This window comes from Populus nigra, chromosome 4, assembly GCF_951802175.1.
Source record: "Populus nigra chromosome 4, ddPopNigr1.1, whole genome shotgun sequence".
Classification (NCBI taxonomy): Eukaryota; Viridiplantae; Streptophyta; class Magnoliopsida; order Malpighiales; family Salicaceae; genus Populus; species Populus nigra.
Genome location: NC_084855.1, coordinates 6,479,900 through 6,495,856, shown reverse-complemented (window position 1 = coordinate 6,495,856; position 15,957 = coordinate 6,479,900). Strand labels below are relative to the sequence as shown.

At 36.2% G+C, this 15,957-nt stretch overlaps 2 protein-coding genes and 1 pseudogene across 2 annotated transcripts; 2 read left to right on the top strand and 1 right to left on the bottom strand.

The window, feature by feature from the left end:
• Window positions 1–633: 633 nt before the first annotated feature.
• On the top strand, window positions 634–2,003 carry LOC133690530 (vacuolar protein sorting-associated protein 9A-like; annotated as a pseudogene).
• A 4,773-nt stretch (window positions 2,004–6,776) lies between these two features.
• On the top strand, window positions 6,777–7,884 carry LOC133691576 (uncharacterized). Its single transcript, XM_062112144.1, has one exon. The coding sequence runs from the start codon at window positions 7,082–7,084 to the stop codon at window positions 7,679–7,681; it is 600 nt and encodes a 199-aa protein (XP_061968128.1). The 5' UTR covers window positions 6,777–7,081; the 3' UTR covers window positions 7,682–7,884.
• Window positions 7,885–8,873: 989 nt separating this feature from the next.
• LOC133692720 (histone acetyltransferase of the MYST family 2-like) lies at window positions 8,874–14,772 on the bottom strand. The gene is made up of 9 exons (XM_062113843.1): window positions 14,424–14,772; window positions 13,363–13,451; window positions 13,134–13,193; window positions 12,495–12,704; window positions 11,934–12,002; window positions 11,493–11,654; window positions 11,057–11,150; window positions 10,390–10,532; window positions 8,874–9,324 (listed from the first exon to the last, which is right to left on the bottom strand). Exons 1-9 carry the CDS (start codon window positions 14,728–14,730, stop codon window positions 9,121–9,123), a joined length of 1,338 nt encoding a protein of 445 aa, XP_061969827.1. The 5' UTR covers window positions 14,731–14,772; the 3' UTR covers window positions 8,874–9,120.
• Between the last annotated feature and the right edge of the window lie 1,185 nt (window positions 14,773–15,957).

Sequence of the window (15,957 nt, the reverse complement as noted above, 5' to 3'; positions counted from 1 at the left end):
ATGAAAGTTTGAAAAGTGATTTTCCGGAAACCACTTTCCAGAAAACAAATACAGCAAAAAAGAAAAACACTTTTCTAGAAACCAAGTCAAATTTTTCTTTAACTGAAAAGTATTTTTTTCACTGAAAAGTATTTTTTATTGACCATTTTTTTTAATAATAAATAAATATAAAAAATTTTAAAAATAATTTTTTAAAAATTACAAACACGAGAAAACTGAATATGTGCCATCTGGACATGACAGAGGCAAACGGAATTGAGCCCCCAATAGAAAATTCAAAATTCGAGGATCCAGAAAAGCATTCTACATAAACCGTATCTAAATATTAAGATGTATAATTATTACCACCAAAATTCAATTCAATTCTTGTCAAAAGGGAATTGCTTTCTATGCTTACTGAGAAAGAACCCAGTCGTTCCTAGTGGTCTAATTATCCTCTCTACAGTGCTTTTAAATAACTTCCAGAGTTATGTGGCAAAATTGCATTTCTTTTTCAAGTATAAAAAAAAGCTGGGTAAAGTAATTGCATCTCATTTCGCGGAAAGAAAAACATCGACAAATCCGTTCTTGAATTTTTTTTCTTGAAATTTCTGTTATTAGCAGCACTCTGTTATCTAGCTTATTAGCTATTAAAAAAAATTACTGCACTCAAATTTGTTGTACATTCAGCGGAACAGGCATCAATCCCAATTAGTTGGGGAAGCAGCCTATTTTCTTACAGAAGTGCTCTCTGCAGAATCTTTCATCTCAAACATTGATGCAAAATCCATTTCAATGGAGGACTCTGAATTTTAAAGAAACATGGAACTTGCTCGAGACCTTGCTGGCCTTTCAGCTGATTTGAATGGTCTGTCTAATCAAAATGCAGGAAACAATTCCAAAGCAGAACTTATGGAATCCAAACATCGAGCTTTGAGCTCTAAGAAGGAAAGGGACTCTTCAGTCAGAGACCCAGATCTTCTGAAGCGACATCTACAAGTAACGATGTGCAACATGCCAAAGATGAGTCGCCAATGGAAAAAATCTCGTCACTCTCAGATATAGAGAATAAAGGAGCAACTTTGCTTTTGAAGGAGGATCTGGCAAGTCAAGTATTTCGAGAATACCCATACTTGTTTTTTCCCACGTTGTCGATTTAACAATCAATGATGTAGAAGACCTGCTAAATAATTACAAACAACTCGTCTTCAAGTATGTTTGTCTTTCAAAAGGCCTGGGTGGTGCTAACCCATCTCCTCCTTTGTCTAGTTCTCAAACTCAAGTTCACGGGGATGCTGAAACTCTGAACTACCACCAAGATACCTTATCAGTAGCCTCAAATAACGAGCCACATAAACTTTCCGGTATGACAGGTGATTCAAATACGGTTTCCCTCGTTGATGAGTAGAATGTTGAATTGAAGCCCAATAACCATGAAGATATCAAACCAGGAGAGCCAGATGACGAGTCACAGAAACCCACTGATCTGACAGATGGTTCTAATATGCTTTCTCTTGTTTGTGAAGAGAATGCTGTACTAAAGCCCGAGCAGAACGAGGCAATGGTGACTCAACATGAGGAAAAGGATGAGAATTCTCAATGATAGCTACCAAGACAGCCTCAAGATGAGGAAAAAGGATGAGAATTGTCAACGATAGCCCATTGCGGCATGTCTGCTGTGGGAGTAAAATGACTCGGTACAACAATACCCATCAAAGCCACATGCTTTCCCTTCCTTTGTCTGAATGGATAACCATCTCAATGTGATGTTGCAATGAGTAAGTTATAACAGTCAGTCAGTGTATATTGAGAGCTATCAGCAAAGAAGTGGAATTGATCTTTCCTTTAATCTTTTTCACTTTAATCAAATAGCATTTCCCTGGAGATATGGAGTTTATAGCAGCTCTGCTCAGAGCCTGAACCCTGAACAACGTTTGAAATTTGTTATATACTTGTAGCAGAACAATTTGATTAGCCATGATAAGATTGCATTTGAAAATTGGATGATTATCCTCTTGGCTTCATTGCCTGTCTGTTTAGCTCAATCAAAGGGCATGTCTTTGTAGCTCAATTTCGCACTTTCTTTTAATCATGGCATGGTCGAAGAGCAAAATTACTTGTATTCAAACCACAAAGCAACCATAGTAAGAAGCAGAGGGAGAGTCCATGGTATTGATACGCACAAGAGAGCTTGTCTACTCCATATATTAATGCCCCTGGTTCGTAACGTGTATTTTAACTCTTCGTAGCCAACGGGTCAAGAGTCAATAGCCGATTGCTATTTTGTTTTTCAATGAGCCGGAATTAAAGATACAGTAGAATGCCATAATTTGTTACATCGCTATTTTGGATAGGGCATTGGCTCGTCTTCTTCCTCTTAATGCTTTTCGATGAACTATGCTCTTAACTTCAATAATGTCAAGAGGCAGTCGCCTCCATCTGTGGAAATAACATACAGGTAGTAGTATTGCATGTGGGACAAGCTGCAAAAACCAGAAAACCAAGTGTATTCAATTTTATGGTGTCTTGGATATAATCTTCTCTGGATCTGGCCATCTGGGTCTGCTTTGTTTTGCCTGTACATGTCAGGCTTCTTCATAGCAAGGCAGGTTAATCAGCTGATTCTTTCTTGTGCTTTGCACCTACCATATATTTTTCTAGTAGATATAGGAGGTAGGAAGGGATGGAGGGGACAGTCCTTTAATTATTTTTGAACCTTCAATAATTTAAGGCACACGTAGATCAGGACATGGAGGGTCAAAAAGGCATGTGCTTGTTGTCTTCTAGGGCAATCTCTGTCTTACGCACAGAGCTTCTGAGCACTTCTCCAGTTCAGTCCGCACAAGTCCTGCCATGCATTTTCAAATTTTTTTTGGCAGGGTTAGGTATCTTTCTCCCACTTTACATGGCACGGCAAGCAAACAGGTGTGCCTCTGCCAGTTCAAACTAGAGGTAGAGCTACAAGATAGATGCCAAACAAAAAATGGCATAATGCAATACAATAGTGGAAAATATTTTCAATAAAACAGCAGGTTAGGGCTTATAAGAGATGTGGAAATTCAGGTTGATGGAAATGGAGCAGATATTCGGTGGAAATCAAGGTTGATTCTGCAGGTGAAACAAATAAAATGATGAACAGAGCGTCCTCCTTCGGCTTTTGGATTATAATCCATTTTAATAAAATTAAGATATAATAATAATAATAATAATAATAATAATAATAATAATACTCTCACAGCACCAGCTAACCAACATGTCACGTGAGGATAATAAAAAGTAGAGTACCAAATGCACCTTTCACGTGCCTCACATATGCTTACATAGATGACCTGTCGGCTGAGTTGTGTTCATCTACCTTCTTGGACGGTTTATGTACACGTGATCTGCATGTGATCGGTCCCCTCATTTTGGTTTTAGTCACCAAACAAGATAATTTTCCCGGACTACATTGCTAAATTTTTTTTTGAAGAAAAATATATAGGTGCTCGAAAACATACTTGATAATGTTATTAAATTTAACCCATAAATTAATTTTAAAACCTTCCAACCTAACTCGACTTTTTACCTAGCCTAACATTTAAATTAAACTATTTAAAAATTATTTTGATATGACTCAAATAACTTGATGGGTCCAAAAACACTTGAACGACCAATAAAAATATGGTTTGACTTTACAAAAAAAATAAATCTAAAATGACATCTTATATATTGAGAAGACGAAACATTGAACCAATTCAGGTTTCACGGTTTAACCTACTAAATTCACGACTCGGGTCATGGATTTTAATGAGTTTAATAACTATTTTTTACTTTATTATATGATAATAAAATAAACACTTGAAAAAATGGACATCAACATTGGACACATTGTCCTCTTCTGGGTCTTTTTTATTAAATGAGTGACAACTCAAAATTTGATAAATTCAGGTGGCTGGAAAATCAAGGAAAAGCCTAAAAATTCATTTTTCAAGTCATATTTATCTAAAAACACCATAAAAATCTCCATAGACCACATACCAACCTTAAAACACTCTAAAACTACTCAAAAAGTAAAATCAATCGAATACAAAAAATATAACTCGATTCCAGTCTACGTTTTCGAGTATATTTAGAGAAAAACCACCATTATTGAACCTTTCTCGTCGAATGAAACTTGTTAACATAAAAAATAATGAGTTTCATCTCAGAAAATTAATCATTCGCCAACTTTACCTCTCATTCGTTGTTATCAAATAACTTTTTTATTCAAGCCCAGAGATTGAAATGTTAAGAAAAATAAATTTTTGAATCAAAATTACAATTGTAAAAATTAAAGGGACTGTAAATTAAGAAAAAAGAAACTAGGTGGACTAAAGAAAATCTTTTCAATCGAATTTGAGATTGACCATGAAATTTCTCCTTGTTTTACACTTTGGTTTTCTATTGTTAATTTTTTTCTTTAATAATTTTTTTATAAATTAATCATGAAATTAGGCATAAAAGATTGAGATTAGAAAACAAATAAATTAGAGGATGAAAATTAAAAGTGAATATTATGAATTACCACAATGATTTACCAAACCCTTTTAATGTATTTTGTAATACTTTCACCGCTTAAGGAGACTCGTAATCCTATATCAATAATGGGTTTTATATCCTTACATTTTTCTGTTTTTTTTTTTCATGTTGCTTTTAAGAGTTATTATAAATTTACTTGTTCAAAATACGATGACATGCATTGATGCAATATAATATATGTAGATGAACGATTCTTTACAATATCAATATGGATTTGAATTTCGGATTCAAGGTTACTAAAGCATTCGAAAAGTTCATGTACAAATGAGACAATCTTATCATAGACAACAACAACAACAAAAAATCATAAAATGATGAACATTTTTTAATGGAAATTTGAACCGATAGAGTGTGTGTCTATATATATATATATATATATATATATATATGTTATTGACTTGGTAAGAAGGTGTAGCAAAGAATTAATTATATTAGGAATATGATGATAACGGCAATATCCTTATTGGCACCGAATAGCATCTTAGCCTAATTTTAATTCAACAAGGACACATAAATTTTTAAGAATAATAATAATAAACCTGTCTACCCTTATGACCGATGGATACAATTATCTGAATTGACTTGAAAGTTTTGCGGAGTAATGCAACACCTTTAGTGAGGGACCAACTATTTTTTATCCCTGATTAATAAACGGCACATTGACTAAGGCAATTCTGCAGTTATTTGCAAGAACAATGAGAAGGAAAGAGAGGTTCAAATGCTGTTTAATTATTTATATTCCAGATGCGAGGTGTTAGGGAAGGACAGACATTACTCTCTGTGTGTAAACAAAAAAAAGGGATAAAATAGTTCATGTAATTTAAATATTCACTAATTTTTTTTTATTATAAATATGAAGTTATGTTCATAAGAGCATCCTCACATAGATCATCCTGTAGTTAGAGCAATCAAATGCTCAATATAGTTATGAGAAGATGATATTTAATTGGAGCTCGGTAATAATAATTATCAACACATTATTAAATTTATTGTTTAACTCAATTATTTTGAACATGTTAGTTGGGTTAGGAGGGGTTTAGACGTTTTACACAAAATCCCACCTATATTCACGAGTTTTATTAGGATGAGTTGGATTCACGTGAGCTTTACTAGGTATGAGTGAACTTAATTATTTATCTTCTTATTTAATTTTGTTTCTTGATGTGAAATATTTTAATATATATGTTTTATGATTTCATATGTGATATGGACATCGTACATCGACGATTTGATTGAAAGAGTATCTCCGTTATTCATGAAGGGAAGTGATTTATAGTTATTAATGGTTCATATGCATTGTTTTGTCATGGTTGAGGTGCATTGCCTTAATCGAGTAATGCACCAGTTTGGATTGCATTGACAATTACCTAATGATGTTGACACACTTAATCACATGCGTGTTGATAATCATCAAGGTAAAAAAAAAGATGATTGGTAAGTGATTCATCCATAATATGTCAATTTATAGCATGCTAAGAGAGATCATATATTTACAGAGCTGTATTTTTTTAACATGTGATAATTTTTTTATTTATATCTTAAAAATTATAATATAATCTTTTCTGATATATCAAGTGAATTTTTTAACACGATAGTGTTGGAGAGCTGCGGTCACATTTTATGATGCTACTGATGATGTTGTATATTGCGTTTTTAATAAGTAATGTATGTAGTCTATACGTGAGTTATAGGTTATAGGTTTGAGCATTTTCTATATACATGACTATGACTAGTGGTGACGCATGTATTACATGCATTATTACTGTTTAAATGCTAAAATAAAAATAATTTTTTTTAATTGTGAAGAGTTTGGAAAATAAGTTTTGCAGTAGTGTGGTACCGTGGGAAAACACTCATTTCCTTTTGGAAACAAAAGAACACTCCTGGTCTGTTTAGGCTGTAACCTCAACTACATGCTAATCTAGACAGCAAGGGGGACAGAGAGGGGGTCAGCATATGATTTTACCAGCAGTAGCATTTTAACTTGGCATAATTCGGCTGGATGTGGTATTGTACAAGGGACCATTGAATTATTACCACCCTCATTTTAGCTTTCTTTGAAGTTTGAATTACGCATACTGCAATGTTCCAAAATAATGGCCCCTGTCTTTTCTTCTCTTCTCTTTTCTTGGGTGTCTGGGGGTGTAATTTTGAATAATGTTCAAGAGATTTGAGTTCTGACATCTGTCTATATCTATATCCAGTTTCGTAATTAGGAAATAAAAAGACTTCGTAAAACAGAAGGAACAAGGCAAAGTACAATCCGCTTTATTCAAACTAGACAGTGTTGACAAAATCAAGATAAGTACCCACTTATTGACACTAACATTAGCCTCTTAACTTTGAAAAACTCAAGTATCTCTCTCTTCCCCCCCCTCTCTCTCCACGCCTCTGAAGAAAAGTAGAAACATGAGGAGCTCAATGCTCTCTTTTTAACAACGCAACCCTTTCCGCAGTCTCCAAATCTTTCTAGTCCTAGTGGCCTCGTTTTGGTCTCTGCAAAGGCTTAAGAGAAAGGTCTCTGTAAGGGCTTAAGAGAAAGGTCATGGGTAACGGATACAACCACCATCTCCATCACCAAAACATTCACCCCCAACACAAGAGCACATTCTTGCCTATGTTATGTTCAAGACCAACCATCAAAGATGTGACTCTTCCAAAATGGGAAGACCGATCCATGTCCATCTCTAGTTCTGACCCTTTATCTCCAAAGATCGGTTGCATGGGGCAGGTCAAGAGAAACAACAAGATAGTTGGCTTCCCCACTTCTAACAAGTTCACAGTCACCACCAAGATTTACAACGGTGCTAATGTCAAGTACTCCAGGCTCAAGAGGATCTTCTCTGGCAAGAATCTTACTAGCGCCACCGTCTCAATAGCAACTAGTACTGCTCATAGAAGAAGAGAGGTGATGATGAATGGTGCTAGTGGGGCCAAGATTGATGATACTAAAGAGAATTCTGTTTCAGTTAGCATAGAGAATATGGATCCTCCTTTGCCTGTAGTTAAGAGAGTTCAACAACCAACAGAAGATGGAGAAGCGAACAGTCTTTGGAAGAGGAGATCTGGTGGGCTAGCATTGAAGAATTTGCAGCTGCAAGAGATTCAACTTAATAGAAGTAGTCTTGCACCAACCACTGTTTGATGAGCAACTCCAAGCAGCAGGGGGAGGTAATATAAAGCAAACGTAGAAAATGTATATGGTTACTGTATTCTAAGTCCAATTTTGGTGTTATTAATTTCTTTATTGATCCGTGTTGTAAAAGCAAACACAGTAAGGTGGTGATGTTAAGGATGTATATGGATTTTCTATCTATCAATGGTTAGATCTATACCCTTCTCGCTGCATTCCTTTTTTTTTTTTTTTTTCTATGAAAAAAATATCATGGTTCAGATCATGTCAGTTGATTTCCATGCCGGTGGTTAGGGCAACTGGGTGTGAATTGTGGGTCATACACACAGACATGAGATTATTCTATTAAAGCTTAGTTTGTAAAGTTAATCGAATCACAACCCTAAAAAAATCACATAAAAGTCCTTTTAAAACATACGATGATTGTCATGGTGGGTAGAGGAAATGGAAACGTATATCAGTGTGGACGGAGGGAGCACGGAGCACGCGTAGCTATTAGGTAAGTCAACATTCAAATAGGGGAGGGGCGACTTGAAACAAATAGGACAAACACGTAGCTATATATTTGAACACCATTGCAGAAAAGTAGAAAGCAAGAATAATGGGAAAGGTGAGGACAAACATCTTCGACAAATATGTTACAAGGACATGTTAAATTGTAGAAAATTACTAGCAAGACTTCAAATATCAGTTCAGGCGTAGACAGGTCTAGACGGCAATCTTGATAGCTCAGCAACCGTATCCAAGGTAATGGAGGAATTATTTCTCGCTACATGTTCGAGTTCCTTGGAAGACAACAAACATCTCATCTCCTCCATTACCCCTGAAAGTGATAAAGGCTGGTTTTGCTGTTGTCTTGTACTCCCTCGCCAGTTACTCTCCGGACAGGTGAACACAAATCACTACTTCTTGCACCAAATTTGGCGCGACCCTTGTTGGGTTGCTGTTATATTCTCCAATCGCATTGGCTTCTTGATTTTTTTTTTTTTTTAACAGAAGTTCCATCTCACAAAACCAAAACCTTTTTTTCAATAAGGCTTTTCTGTTGTTCATGGTCAAACGAAACGACAGAGTTTAGCACTTCAAGAAAAGGTACGGGATCCAGACCAAATTCTCTCATCCAGGTGATTCTCAAAACAAAATTTGTCGGGATAAACGCTTCTGGATTTCTAAACCTGCCTTAAATTCAGGCAACTTCTTGGGAGACACAAAGCTCAGAAGCTTGGGCATCGAGCATCTATTTTAAGCATAAAATCTAGAGATTATTTTCATTACAACTCGTATACCAGATACCTAACTGGGTAGTGTAAAAGAAAAGGATTAATTCACTAGAAAGCTTACGGCTCAGTGATCAACACATTCTCCTAAATTAATTTTTCCTAACATCTACTTTTATACAGCTGAAGGTATGCGTCAAAACACATAGCAATCAATTGATAAGTTTCCAAACATCAACCTTGTTCTTTGTAAGGAGTCCAGATCAATTTGCTAACATCAACCTCAAGACCACCCCTTCCAGCAGCTTTTAGATGGCGATCCAAGACCTTCGGATCTGCACATATCACATGCTGCCCTTTCCTGTACTGAATTAATTCTAGGCTCTGAAGGGTAGTCAAAATATCCTCTGCCTTTATTGCTGTCATGTCACTAAGCTCCTGTAGAGAGTAAAGAAATCAGTGAATATGACATGGCAACAGCTACATGACCCAAATTGCTGGGAAACTATGTAAACCAAAGAAGAAACTATTGGGTAAGACAGTCAATATAGAATTAACATGGCACCAGCTACGTGTGACCCAAATTGGTGGGAAAATATGTAAAACAAAGAAACTATTGGAGATGATTTACCATGACTCAGCATCAGGATTACATTTGAGGAATATTTCCTTTCCCGTTCCAATAAAACTTGCAAGTCAAATATATCACGTAAGTGCATTTTATGGTGCCTTTGCCAAAGCACAAAGGCCTTGCCCTAACATATAATCAAACTCAATCAGATTTAACTTGGTTTCAAGGGCTGTCCGTGAACCAAATGCTGATAAACAGACAGAAAATTTTCACCTGAATTCAACCAAATTAGCAATAGCTGAGGGCATGTTTGGAAGTGTAGTAATTGTTGTTTTTCAAAATGTTTTTCATTTAGAAATGCATCAAAATAATATTTTTTTTATTTTTAAAAAATTATTTTTGAAATAAGCATATCAAAATGATATGAAATCACTAAAAAATAAAAGAATTTCAAATTTTTTCAAAAACACTTTGAAATGCAAAAAACAAACAGGCTCTAAAGGTTGTCCAACACCCTGGCTAGTGTGGTTGAATGTGGCCACTTTTGGCCAATATTTTGCATTATTGAAGACATCGGAACATGCCCCGTGGAAGCAACCAACTGCTGAAATTCTAGTATTTTAATTTTAATTTTTTTGTTCAAGGTGTGATACTGGCAACCAATCCTTACAATGCACCACCTTTTTCCACCATACTCGAGCCTCAACCATGCGCGCGCGCACCTGTGCAATAACTGAGAAAGTCCAAGTCTATAGTACTATTGTCGATTATTGAACTCAACTATGAAAGGTAAGAATTGTCCCACAGCTATGGAAATAAACAAAATAGACAGTAACAAGCATGAATTTCTCAACACAACGCAAATACATAGATGATGGAAGCAGTTAGACTGCATAAAGAAAATTGTCTTGATCTCTCGAGAAATTGCTTACCTTAATAGAAATATTTCCCTTGTGCCTTTTCAAGATATCTAAAAGAACTCGGGTCCAATATCCTCTATAGCTCAACAACCCCAGGTCTGAAAGGGGTCTTTCAGGTGTGCCTACTTTACCTTCTTTCTTGGAAAGTTCATATGCTGTACCATAAAAACACATCAATTAACTACATAAACAAATAACATTTAAAATAAATGGAACTGTTGTATCTGTGCATGATAAAATGCAAACTGTTAAATGCAAACAAGGATCTTAGAATTTGGAGCTAGCAACCGAGGTGGATGTTTGCTGGATCATTCCATTATAGCTATTATGATCCAATTCAACCACTACTGGGTTTAACAATACAAACAGTCAGTAGTATAGGTGATAGCTACTCTCCTAAGAAGCTGTTTTTCACATTACAGTGCCTTCCAAAGCAATTGTCCTTCATCAATGATTCTTGATAAAAAAAAATTCTGACTGAAGTTGGTTTACAGGATTTAAGTAATCTATATTGATTTCTGTATGCAATGCTAATTTCTGCCTACATCTTATCTCCCAAGAATAATAATCCCTTCACTTCACCCCAAACCCAATACACAAGGACAAAGAATGAAAATAGACACACAGTCACAGTTCTATTTCTATGGTAACACATGATATTGGAAGGCAGAGAGCTTACAGAAGGCAATTAAAAACTTCCCATAGCCTTTCCTTTGATAAGGAGGAAGAGTGAGGATGCATGCCAAATTATACGACTCCTCAGAATGCTTTTCCTGCATGATCATAAAATACAGTAAGCTACCTTACCAATTAAATTTCAGAAAATATCAGAACCAAGATTTCCAGGAATTCTATCTTTGAAAAATTACTTCACTGAATGATCAAATGTGATGAATAACAAGTGGATTTGTGAAAATGAATGATCATATGAATATCTTGTCCTTAAAGCAAAAGAAGCCCACACAGAAACGAAAACTGATGGTCCACCAAGATAAGTATTACTGATTTGTTCTGTCACTTTTGGTGTGCCCTAAAAGTTTTTGTGAAAGCATTTAGATGTAATTTTTTGGTGCCGCATGCGTTATAGCATAAGCAATTGAAGGCAGAAGCATTACCTTGGAAAAATATCCAACCATGTGGCATCCTCGATCATCACATTCACACAAAATGTAAAATAGAAACAGGTCAACATCATAATAAAGGGTCTTGTGATCAAGAAACAACTTCGCCAAATAACAAAGATTCTGCCCATAAACCTTGTTCTTTTTGCCATCTATCTGGAAAAAAAAAACAGTTGGAAAAACAGTTGGAGAAAGGCCAAATCAACTACAGACTACAGATCTGCAAAACTACAAAACAATAAAAGTGTGTGATAGCAAAGATTGTGCAAAAAACAGGAGTGGGGGGAGAAGCTAGAACAAAAAACTGGGTTACTACACTTTCATAACCAAAGTCGTTAACAGAATGCTTGAAGGTCAATCGGCCAGGAAAATATAGAAGAAAGAAACCAGTTAAGAAAAATACTAGCAGTCCAGTCATGTGCTATTATGACATACCTCAAACATTGACAATGTGCCACTTCGATAAATTTCATCACCAGGAGGGTGCTTGAGATCACACTTCTTCTACATAAACCAAATTAAAAAATTAAAAAAGATGAATAAAAGTCTCAGAGCATCTTCCATAAGGACGCTGATTGGAGAAAGAAAATGACCACCGAGTCTTTAAATAACTGAGTCAAACCATTTAAATAAAAATACTCTATTTCACATACCAATTCAAAATTTTGACATAAGCATGACTAGGCCATTCACACGAGAAAGGCATAGTGAAGCTTTTTGTGAACTGATAACTAGTCATAACAAATTGATTATAAAAAAGCAACAGCATGAAAATTGGCTTAATGAAAACCAATTTGGTTTGCCATCATGTCATAGAGATCAGTTGCAATAGGCTGATTAAAGGAATAGCAGGGGAAGAATCAGGAAAATAACATCTACGAGCAGACATATCAAAGAAAGCTCAGTACTAGCAATAAGAAACTATATTTGCAGCAGATATACCAAATTTCAGTACAATAAATCAACGCAGGTAGATGAATTTGAGGCACAGCTCACCATATGCCTTTGAAGCTGTTCTTTACGCTTCATGAAGTTGAGGCAAAATTCACAAAAGTAAAGCTTCAAACAATCATTGTATTCCGGTGGGAAAGGCGAGAAGTACCATGTCTCAATCTCATATCTTCCAAGCTCAATGGTGGCTATATTTTTTACTTTTGTGAATTCCTCATGCTCGCGTAAGCTGGCAGCATCAAGCTCCTCATGGCCCTATAAATTTGAGAATGATATCTTCAGATTATAAAATGCAAAGTTTCAATGTTGTTTGATGGACCTATATACTACAGAAGTTAATAAGAACTATGATACCATTTAACAGCCAGCAGTTTGCTCTGTGGCTTACTCCATCAATTAAATCGTGACATTTCACACAGAAAAAGCTACCATGACCACCAGTTGAAGTGTGCGACACTCGGACATGTATTTATGTTAGAAATCATAAAATATATATACGAGGCCATATTTTAAAAGGTAAATTTCGGTAGCATCATATATGCTTAAGCTTCTTTCAAGAGTGACGCATCTCATTAGTTGTCATGTAAATAAATTAAAGGCATGCTTCCGATGGTAAGTAACATTAAAAATAATACAAACAACCATAAGGCAAACAGTTCAGAAAGATTTAAACTGGTAAGATACCTCCACATGCGTCTCATCAATCTTCCGTTTCTGGTGGCGTGTCATTTTCAAGCTTGTTACCTAAAATCAATTGAAAACATTTCTCCAATCATTTCAACAGAAAAGAAAGAAAGAAAATACTGCAAGGCAGGTTCTCCAGCAAAAGGGTCCAAGAGATGGACAACTTTCAAAGTCAATAGAAAAGAGAACATCAGCGATTAATAAAACCGTATAACAACAAAAGAATTACCTTGTCCTCCACTTTTTCATCGACAACTGTCTCTACTGAATCAAGATCTAGTTGTTCAAGCTTCACCCATTCATCGAGCCTCCTATTGACTGACAATATTTTTTTTAAAAAAAGAAAACTAGAATAAATACAACTTTCAAATTCACTGAAGTATCCGGTTAATAATATGTAGAAAGTGATAAACAAGGCACTACAAATAACTAATCTCCATGACAATATTTGCATAGATGGAATGCTGATCACATCTATTTACTGGTTGAACAGAGAAGAAAATGAAAATATATATTGCTGCTACAGGAAATTGCATGCAAGTGCATATGCCAGTCCCAGTGCTTAGGTTCATGTGTATACATGCCCCAATCTGTCACACATCTTAATTTTTACAGCATTGTTCTCTAATCCTGACCATCAATGTTATATAGTTCCAGTCTAAAGATGGAATCGTGTGACACTAGGTGAGAGCAATAGGACCTTGAACATGCACCTTGAAGAACTCTAGGTGTAAAAGCTAGAATCTTCCACCTTGCATAGAATTTTGCAAGCAAAATCACACAACTCAGATCTGAATAGCATGGCATTTTCAGTCCAATTGGTGACAAAATAAGATGAATGATAGCTATCTTTTCACACACACACACACCCATTCTTAACAGGGGTAATTCAGAAGTAAACTCCAAAGAATCAGTTACTCTTTCAGAAACAACATTTTCCCTCAAATGCATGATCTGGCCACCAATAAAATGAAAGGGTCCATGCAATCATATAGCTTTACTAGTCATATCCCTCACCTGACCAGTCTCTTACCCAATCATTTTCTTTCGTACCAGGATTTTCTCCAAAACATATTCTTCATAGCATTATAATAAGGCATCACAAGTTGATAAACCAAATTAATTGACATTCTAAATTTCATTTGCATAAATCACAATCATTATTAAAAAGCAGGATAAGCAATCAAAGGCCAGAAATGACTCCCACATCAATTAAACAAATACGTACATGCCTAACTTCAAAACCCTAACCCTAACCACTGAAAATCCGCGGTTAAAACTGACACTTACACTCTGTATAATGCACGTAGTACTCGTAATCAATGGACCCAACAGACTGCATCTTACGGCGCTCGATGACCTTAACCGGATGGTACTTGCTGTCTCTCCAACGGCACATAACGCGAGTACCTACCTCGAGCGGTAACATGCTCGCTTTCCTCTTCTTAATGGCTTCGGATTCGACCGGAAGCGTCATTTCGGTGGCGCGTGGAGGTATTCCGTTTTTATCGCCTTCGTACGTAGCGTAGGCGTCGGTTGCGGGAGGCAGAGTTCTGGAGCCGTTCTCGGGATTTTTTGGGGTGTCGATCGAACCCATTGCCGGTTTGTGATGAGATTTTGAGTGGGCTTGTGAACACTTTCCAAATATTAAAAAGTTCGAGAGACCTTACGTCGCCACCTGGGCCCATGGTTGTCTCCCTCTCTCTATTTTTTCAGATTACAAATATGCCCCTGAAACTTTTTGTCTTTTCTTCCTTTTCAACACCGTAGATTGAGTGAAACCACTGTGGACTCACACAGTGTTTATCGTTGTTGCCATCTAATTCTCGCCTTTCTTTTTCGCACGAACGGTTGTTGTTTCTAGGCTTTCTTATCGGTCTACAGGGCTTTCTAGCATATTTTGGTCAGCTTGGTCTGATGCATGTTCAGGTTGAGGCGAGCCAAGGACTGAGCGCCGAGGTGCGATTGTCTGAGGTTGATGCATCTGTTTCGTTTGATTTTTTTTCTGGCGGGGCTGGGATGGCTTGATTACGGCTGCCCTCTTGATGATTGGTGGACCTTCTCTTCGTGAGTGAGTGGGGTGTGTAATCCATTGTTTTAAAACTATTCAACAATGACCTAGGATTTCCCTTGTTCACTGGGGGTGTGGTGGTTGGTCTGTATGGACTAGATGTTTGGTTGCTTGAGGATGACTTGCTTGGTTTTTTTATGTTCTCTCTGGCTCCTTTACCAATTTCATCTGATGTTTCCGAGATAAGTATCTCATTAGATTCTGGTTACGTTTGGTTTCTAATTCATGTTGGAATTGCTTTTTTCTATGCTTTTCATGTCATATCTTTGCTTAGTTTTCATGTCATATCTTTGCTTAGCCTGTTTGGGATGCTAGTGTTTAGCTAAAATTGAGTGATGTTCATATCTTATTATTTTTATCTCTACCTTGGAATTGGTTCGGCATTTTTTTTATTTGAGAGGGTTATGTAGGAGGCCTTTTCTCATGGGTTTTGCTCTTATTAGACATTTTTAAGGCTTCAGACCTCTCTATTTCCTTGAGGTGTTTTTGGACTGCAATTTTCTATACTTTGCCTGCAATTGCTTTTGTTGTTTGCATGCTATGAATTTATTCTTATTTTTATAGTCTTCTCCTGTTTATTTTAGCCTTATTTTAGGCTGTTTGCTTTTGTATTTGTTTGGGAGCTTTTTTACACCTTGTTGTTTATGTTTTTTTTTTTTTTTTTGGCTTTAGAGAGGATGCTTGCATGGGCTGATTGTTCCTGAGGTTTTCTTCTCCGTGCAGGCTTATTGTTTTTACATGTATGTTTAGCTG